Below are 8,587 nucleotides of genomic sequence, written 5' to 3'. Positions count from 1 at the left end.
CATACATACATACATACATACATGCCAACATACCTACATACCGACAAACATACATACATGAAACCAATTCAATATAATCTGGCTATAATTTGTCACCCTTTATTTTTTTAATACAACCCTTTTTATAGACGCTCTAAATTGCTTTTAAGTTTACTTATCTCATCAATGCTTGGATGCATTAAGTACACATTTTAAAGCAGATGAGCAATCAGCTGTGAAAACTGAGCACACCGCAACTCGTTAAAACTACTCTCGCGAGAGGTATTACGTTAATGTGTCAAAAAAACTTTACTTGTGAATCAAAGATGGACGTCGGTGGAAATGGTGGTGGATTGATTGTCAACAATAAACAGAGAGCTATGTTACCTAACAAAAGCCGGGGAGAATTTGTCCGCAATCAAAGAAAAGATTCCGAGGTTTGGAATGACAAATTATTAAACATTTTCTTCCACATGGACTTTGTTGAGCCGATGTTGTTCTGATTTGTCATAAACCTAGTTTAGCAGCTAGTACAGCACGCTAGCATAGAATATAATTGGAGCAAACGTAGCTGGATAGCTATTTTAGCTAGCTGGCAGCAGGGCAGTGGATTGATCAGCTGCTGTAGTTTCATGTATTTATGATTAGGAAGGTTTTTATGCTAGCTGCTTGCTATCTAAGATACTACGTTCTTAGCTAAGAGTTCTATGATTTCGTAGCTCGCTTTCTTTTTTGAGTGGTTGATCAAGCAACGAGTTTAATCCTGTTTGTATTTCTTAATCAATCCCTGCTATTACGTGTCTGCCAGTGTAGGTAGGGCTTTTATAACATGACAATGTATATTATCTATATTTCAATTGTGATTTTACACAGGGATTCTCCGAGTCTCCGGATCTTGAGTTTGAGTATGCCGACACAGACAAGTGGGCGGTAGAGCTATCAGGTGTGGTCTTTCTCTTACGTCATTTGTCTATGTATAATTTCATGTCGTACATCGCCGTCTCAGTATTTAATACTAGTGTATATTACTCTTGTCACGGTGCCTTTTAAAATGCATAATTTGTCATTCTTTTATTTTCAGAGTTGTACAGTTACACAGAGGCACCCGAGTTTGTTCTCAATAGGAAATGTTTTGAGGAAGACTTCAGAACCCACGGTGAGCACAGGCTGTCATTATATTCTACCCTCTTTAACAGCCCCTGGGTTATAGATGTCTGGCAACACTTCATAATTGTGTTGCTCCTTCACTATAATGCTGTGCTGTCACTTTATTTTGGTCAAAATGCCCTTTAAACGATCATTGATTCTATTCGCTTTATGCTTGAATGCAGAATGTAACAGTTCATCCTTTTTTCTCTGCTGTCTTCCAGTTTCAGAGAAGAAATGGACGGAGCTGGATGCTGCTCAGCACAAGGCCCACGCCATGCGGCTCCTGGACGGTCTGGAGGTGATCGCTCGGGAGAAGCGTCTCAAGGTGGCCCGGGCCATCCTCTACATGGCCCAGGGTACGCCCCCTTATCATGGCCAACTGCTGTCACCTGTCCCAGTTTTCAATTATTGAGACGATTTGATATCATGTTATGCCATTATAATACCAGAATAATGTTATTATACATGATATTAGATTCAAGATTGAGAAACATGGATTAGTTAGTGAAAGCTTGGGCTTTTCATTTAAATCTAGTTGCAGGGTAAATCAATTGCATTCCTGTACAGTAGAAAGGAGAGGGAAATGAGTTGCAGAGATTCAATGAAAACCAGTTGCCCATCCAAACCCCCGTGAAGAGACTAGTCTCTTGTTAATGTTGACGACGTTCTGTGAGGTTCCGCCACCATGTTCTCCTGCCCCGTGGGTCTGCAGGTGCGTTTGCCGAGTGCAGCTCCGAGGCAGAGGTGCAGCACTGGATGAGGTACAACATCTTCCTGCTGCTGGAGGTGGGGACCTTCTCTGCCCTGGTGGAGCTGCTCAACATGGAGATTGAGTACGTTTGTTTTCTCTCTCTCTCTCTCTATGGAAAGTGGCGGAGAGATTTATCCAGGGTGAACATGATGATGATGGTGGATTAAGGATTTTCCTGTTAATCGCTTTTTTTCTTCATGCTTCTCACAGCAACAGTGCTGCCTGTAGCAGTGCAGTGAGGAAGCCAGCCATCTCCCTGGCAGACAGCACAGACCTCAGGTGTGTGTGTGTGTGTGCGCGCGCACGTGCTCGCGCCTGCATTTGTGTCGTCCCATCGCTCATGGATGTGTGTCTGCTGCAGGGTGCTGCTGAACATCATGTACCTGATGGTGGAGACCATTCAGCAGGATGACCCAGCAGACCCACCTGAGTGGAGAGCCACCAGGGACACCTTCAAAACAGAGCTGGGTAAGAGAGAGTGTGTGTGTGTGTGTGTGTGTGTTAGTAGCAGTATGTGTGTTGCGGTAGAGCTCAACCACAGTTGCCGTCGCACCGTTTCACATCAACACCCATGAGGAGAGCAGCCTTGACCGCCTGATGTCTCCTGTGTCGTCGCTCTCCTCCAGGCTCTCCCCTGTACAACAACGAGCCCATCTCCGTCATGCTGTTCGGCATGGTGACCAAGTTCTGCAGCGGCCACGCACCTCACTTCCCCATGAAGAAGGTGCTGCTGCTGCTCTGGAAAAGCATACTGGTGAGAGAGAGAGAGAGAGAGCTTCCAGCGGTCTGGTAGATCTGGTTCCACCGTGGTATTGAGCTTCAGTCTACATGTTCACAGCAGCTTATCATCTTTGACTTGTCCGCTTCTTAGTTGTTAGTTTCAGTGAGAATTATTATTAAAGTGTAGGGCTGTTTTGGCAGCCCCTTTGTCACTGGTCACCCAGACACTCGTCTGGGTTACAGTATTACAATTATTACTAGCATGTAATACATAAAGTAAGAAACAAAAGCATATCAAACATGACATTAAAAGCTGTTTAGAACCTTATTTTCAAGAACACAACTTTTAATGATAATTTCAGAGTCTCCCTCTGTCCATATTCCTCTTCAACTGTTGAGACCACCTCTCCAGAGGTGTGTCATTAAGGTGTGATTGTCATTTTAGCATTCATGTAAATCAACGACTGTCCCAGACGAGTGTCTGGGTGACCAGTGACAAAAGGGCTGCCAAAACAGCCCTACAAAAGTGGTCAGCTGAGATAAGCTTTTGAATAGCTCAACTATATACAAACATACTTTTTTTTTTTAATTCAAAGCAAGTTTTGAATAGTGGATATACTAAGTGCAAGCAGAGAATTAAAGCCTAATTGGTCTGTTCTTTTTAATGTTTTGATTGTAATCAAGCCTTCTCCATCGCCTCTTTGACTCAATACAGACCTCCCTGACCCTATTTCTACCCCTGACCCTTAACCCTGACCTCTGTTTCGGCAGTTCACCCTGGGAGGCTTTGAGCAGCTCCAGAACATCAAGGTGCACAAGCGCCAGGAGCTGAGCCTGCCCCCCCTCCCGGAGGACAGCATCCGGGTCATCAGGAGCATGAGGGCGGCCTCGCCCCCGGCCTCCGCCTCCGACCTCCTGGAGCAGCAGCAGAAACGGGCCCGACGGGAACACAAAGTAGGACTCCCACCCTCCCCTCCCATCGCACTGCCTTGAGACACTCACTGGTTTGGTTAGATGAGACTGGTTAGATGAGACTGGTTAGATGAGAGTTAAGTGTTAGAAGACACTTAATTCTACCCATTTTAGTTCAGTGTGACCGCTAAGAGTTGTAGGAATGATACATTTTTTCAATGTACCGACAGGGCTGTAGCTTTTGTGTAACACACACAAGGTGACAGTAACCCATGGTTGTTAACAACGTATTTTCAAAGCACCTCTTCAGGACCAACACAACAACAACAACAACAACAATCTCATCGTTTCTCTTCCTCACCCTCTTCTCTCCACCCCCCCCCACACCAACAGTCTCTGATCAAGCAGGACAACCTGGACGCCTTCAACGAGAAGGACCCGTACAAGACGGACGACCCTCGCGAGGACGAGGACGACAATGATGACAACGACAACTCTTTAGAGGCGGAGCCTTTTCCCCTGGAGAGGGACGAGGTCATGCCCCCACCCATTCCTCACCCCCCCACAGAGAGGGTGTCCTTCCCCAAGGGTCTGCCCTGGGCCCCCAAAGTCAGGTAGGGAATGCCCCCCTAGGAAAAGTGTCTCTGTCTATCCAGCCATTCATGCTGGTTTTTACTCATCTAAAAAGTACTAAAAGGTTTTAAAGTAAAATGTTATTGTTCGTTGTTCATTCTCAAGAGGTCATGTGTGTCAACATTTTTATTCTAGCAGTTTAAGATGTGGGTTTATTTTACTGCGTTGTCTTGTTTGTCAAAAAGAATGTGTATAGATTTGACCTTATCTACACATACAAATACGATTATTATTTTTTTCTGCAGGGAAAAAGACATCGAAAATTTCCTGGAATCAAGTAGAAGCAAATTCATCGGTTACACACTTGGAAAGTAGGTGTAGTGCAGTAGTTGATCAGACTTTACAACAAGCTGTCTTTTAAAGTTACGAGTGATTTAAATGATAGGTCTTCCATCAAAGTTTTTGCTACGCATGGCCTGTTCAATGGCCTACCTGTAATGGTATTTATTGGGTGTGTTGCAGTGACACAGACACGGTTGTGGGCCTGCCCAGACCTATCCATGAAAGCATCAGGACCTTGAAGCAGGTACACAGGAAGAACAGTTCCCTCTCGTTCCCACCTCGTGTTTTCTCTCACCAAGGGGAACGTACCATTCGACCCACAGCTCAGTGATGTTGTGATGTTGTGTCTCTGCAGCACAAGTACATCTCCATCGCCGAAATTCAGATCTCCAAGGAGGAGGAGTTCCAGAAGACACCTCTGTCCGGGGTGGGTACCAGAGCACACTTCAGAATCTCCTCAAAACATAGTGTTTTTTCTTCTCAAGATATATAGTATATATATATATTTTGACCGTGTGTGTTTATGTACACAGGGGGAAGAGGATGTGGATATGTGCTCTACTGAGCTACTTTATCAGGGCATTTTGCCCAGCCTCCCTCAGTACATGGTAAGAACCACATTCCAGCTACAAATCTACTAAGTTGAAATGAAGGGATTCCAAGTCCTCCAGCTCTTCAGGACCTTCTCTAAGTCTGGATCCACTGGGAGGCTCTTCATCTGTGTCCCTGTGTGTCAGATTGCCCTGCTGAAGATCCTGCTGGCTGCAGCTCCCACCTCCAAGGCCAAGACCGACTCCATCAACATCTTGGCCGATGTGCTGCCTGAGGAGATGCCGTGAGTTCACCTCAGCCCAGCGGTCACCTCTCACCGGGCTTCTAACAGCAGCTCGAGGGCTGAATCCATACCGTGCCTGTACCAGGGACAACATTTGGCAGGAGAGTAAAGTGTGTTTGTTTCTTTGTTTGGGTGTTTGTTGTGCTGCAGGACCACAGTGTTGCAGAGCATGAAGCTGGGCGTGGACGTCAACCGCCACAAGGAGATCATCGTGAAGGCCATCTCCGCTGTCCTGCTGCTGCTCCTCAAACACTTCAAACTCAACCACATCTACCAGGTGCTGACCTGACGCGCTCACTCAGGACACACACACACTCTCAAACACACACGGTACAACCCATACAGGACACACACAGAGAGGACAAACACACAGGTCACACACACACACAGACGGGACATACCCTACATGACGCACGAACGTGACCCACACACGCCTCTCCTCACGGTGTTTTCTGTCGTCCCTCAGTTTGAGTACATGGCCCAGCACCTGGTGTTTGCCAACTGCATTCCTCTCATCCTCAAGTTCTTCAACCAGAACATCATGTCCTACATCACTGCCAAGAACAGGTACGCACAACATGCCCAGGGAGACCCTGTTCACCAGGCATATGGATGTGGCCACACGGTGACCGTGTGGCGTTCCTCGGGCTCCCGTCTCGAACGCTGTGTCACTCTGTGTGTCCTCTGTGTGTGTGTGTGTGTGTTCTCCTTCAGCATCTCTGTGCTGGACTTCCCTCACTGTGTGGTGCACGAGCTGCCCGAGCTGACCGCTGAGAGTCTGGTGAGTTGAACCCCTCCCTCCAGCCCATCAGTGTGGACCTTTCCTCCAGCCCATCCTTCTTGCCTTCTGTCCCTCATTTCCCTCCATCCATCCCTCTTTCAAAGCTTCCAGGGTGTGGATCTTGCTTCCTTCTCTCCCTCGACACCTCTCTCCCTCCTTCCCTCTCTCTCTCCTTCCCTCCCTCCCTCGACACCTCTCTCCAACCCTATACTGTGTGGGCCTCCCCATCACCCCATCTTTCCTTACTTCCAGCCCTCATTCCCTCCAACCATTCTTCTCTCCGACCATGAGTGGTCCATCCATCATTCCGTCCATCCCATGAATTAAACAATCGATCAACAGAGTTGTATTAAGCTGCCACCATCAATGGTTAGAGACATATTAATCACTCGCTGCAAAGTATGACATGTTGCATGTTCTGTTGGGCTTCTACAGGAAGCTGGCGACAATAACCAGTTCTGCTGGAGGAACCTGTTCTCCTGTATCAACCTACTGAGGATCCTCAACAAGCTGACCAAGTGGAAACACTCTAGAACCATGGTGAGAGGACCGCCTACGACGACCAGGCATAGAATGGACCCGGGAAGTGAAAACAAAAAACAATAGGGACTGTAATGTCGGTGTAGAATAGTGTAGTGTCAGTAGTCAACCTAAAATATGGTCTATTTACACACAGCCAGAACGTTCCAAGGCCGTGCATGTTCCAGGCGTGACACACTATGCATAATCCGTGTCTCCTAGATGCTGGTGGTGTTTAAGTCGGCTCCCATCCTGAAGAGGGCGCTGAAGGTGAAGCAGGCCATGATGCAGCTGTACGTCCTCAAGCTGCTCAAAGTCCAGACCAAGTACCTGGGGCGCCAGTGGAGGAAGAGCAACATGAAGACCATGTCGGCCATCTACCAGAAGGTCCGCCATCGCCTCAACGACGACTGGGCCTACGGAAACGGTGAGTCATCGTCGGCCTTTTTGTTCCGGTAGGTTCCGAACCTCACCTGACAGAGATGACTGTGTACGGTTAGGTGACACTGCATCTCTGGGAACAAAGGGTGGTTGAGAGGCGGAACCCAATGCTGAGCCTCTGTGTTTCCCTGACAGCAGACCTGGACGCACGGCCGTGGGACTTTCAGGCCGAGGAGTGTGCACTGCGGGCCAACATCGAGCGCTTCAACAGCCGGCGCTACGATAAGAACCAGAGCAACCCCGACTTCCTGCCCGTGGACAACTGCCTGCAAAGCGTGCTGGGACAGCGCGTAGATCTGCCGGAGGACTTCCACATGAACTATGACCTCTGGCTGGAGAGGGAGGTGTTCTCCAAACCCATCTCCTGGGAGGAGCTACTGCAGTGAGAGAGGAGAGGGAGAGAGAGGGAGAGAGAGGAGGAGAGAGAGAGGTAGAGAGGAGAGAGAGTAGAGGGAGAGAGGAGGGAGAGTGGGACCAGGTCTTGTAGGTGAGGCTGATGAGGGATCTCCTCACAGACCTCTGCTAATACACTCGTCAGGGAGCAGCGAGGTCACTTCCTCCTTTCAGCTCCTTACCGCGTGTCGGCCAAGAGACACAATCCTCACTGCGTCTGAAAAGGTCCAAAACGTTATCCCTGCGTCACACTCATACAGAAAGGACAGCTGGCTGAAAATGGACCTCGCAAAAGAACTTCCCCCCAGAAAACTGGACCAAGCCCTGTTGTTCTGTTTTTACCCAAAGCATTTAAATGATTTAATTGTCTTGATTTTACTCGCTTTTAGGTTGTATTTATCTCCATAACAACTGTGGATGACACATGACGTACCTGATAGCAATCCCTGAACTGAACGTTACAATACAACCCCAACACACACTATTAAGTTCACCTGTTGTGTTCCGTTTGTCCATGGGACCAGTCAGTGTGGCTGTCCAACACTACACAGCAGTGTTCTCATCAAGGGAAGGGACTGCTTCCAATCAAGTGCAAACAGCAGAAAGGTGTAAGCGTGTGGAAGTAGTGTGACTGTTTTCTGTTTAGGTATTTACATGGTGTTGTGGTTACTGCTTTAATCTCCAGTTGACCAGGCTCTACCCTCTCATTGGCTCATTTCCATTCTGATTCCATTACTCTTTTGCTATTGGCCAATTGGCTGTTTGAGAGAACTCCAGGTTAGGACATGTGACCCTTGGGATATAAACTGTCCAGGAACCACAGCCTGACCGTGTTACTATGAGCAACCGTGTTACTATGAGCAGCACGAGGGTGCTCACCGTGCTTTGACCCGTGTTTGCTGGAGGATGCTAATATTTGGGTGAATGGCTGTGTGTGTGTGTTAAGATTTTTACTCAAGGGAACAATTTTGTCCAAATCCATTTTAACTTAATTTTACAGTTGCTCTTGTGCTTTTACTATTTGTTTGTTTTTATTATGATGGTTAAGAAAAGTGTATTGACCTGATTAAAAACCGTAGACAATGTTTTGATGTTGGGAACACCCTTATTTATGTATCTTGGCGGTTGTCAATCTGTTTTGGAATGGATGACTTTATAAATACTGTAATAAATATCCACACAGATGAGCAGA

General features: G+C 47.3%; 1 protein-coding gene across 2 annotated transcripts; it reads left to right on the top strand.

The window, feature by feature from the left end:
• The first annotated feature begins 296 nt into the window (after nucleotides 1-296).
• strip1 (striatin interacting protein 1) lies at nucleotides 297-8,587 on the top strand. Of its 2 annotated transcripts, none has more exons than XM_047025893.1 (21): nucleotides 297-416; nucleotides 853-922; nucleotides 1,061-1,135; nucleotides 1,350-1,484; nucleotides 1,841-1,961; nucleotides 2,090-2,158; nucleotides 2,241-2,347; nucleotides 2,506-2,633; nucleotides 3,371-3,553; nucleotides 3,905-4,125; nucleotides 4,390-4,455; nucleotides 4,607-4,670; nucleotides 4,782-4,853; nucleotides 4,960-5,034; nucleotides 5,164-5,261; nucleotides 5,412-5,538; nucleotides 5,728-5,828; nucleotides 5,976-6,042; nucleotides 6,478-6,582; nucleotides 6,784-6,988; nucleotides 7,141-8,587. In XM_047025893.1, exons 1-21 carry the CDS (start codon nucleotides 306-308, stop codon nucleotides 7,386-7,388), a joined length of 2,448 nt encoding a protein of 815 aa, XP_046881849.1. In that variant the 5' UTR covers nucleotides 297-305; the 3' UTR covers nucleotides 7,389-8,587. The 2 variants fall into 2 exon arrangements, with proteins under 2 accessions (XP_046881849.1, XP_046881848.1); XM_047025892.1 differs by having other exon boundaries at nucleotides 7,138-8,587.

Source organism: Hypomesus transpacificus, chromosome 9, assembly GCF_021917145.1.
Source record: "Hypomesus transpacificus isolate Combined female chromosome 9, fHypTra1, whole genome shotgun sequence".
In the NCBI taxonomy this organism is placed as follows: Eukaryota; Metazoa; Chordata; class Actinopteri; order Osmeriformes; family Osmeridae; genus Hypomesus; species Hypomesus transpacificus.
This window is presented reverse-complemented; position numbering and strand designations above follow the sequence as displayed.

Bases quoted from the DNA above. Each gene is read 5' to 3' on its own strand.
- strip1 (XM_047025892.1), top strand. From the start codon at position 306: ATGGACGTCGGTGGAAATGGTGGTGGATTGATTGTCAACAATAAACAG. The intron at 417-852 runs GTTTGGAATGAC...GATTTTACACAG, and splicing joins ATCAAAGAAAAGATTCCGAG to GGATTCTCCGAGTCTCCGGA. The intron at 3,554-3,904 runs GTAGGACTCCCA...CCACACCAACAG, and splicing joins GGGCCCGACGGGAACACAAA to TCTCTGATCAAGCAGGACAA.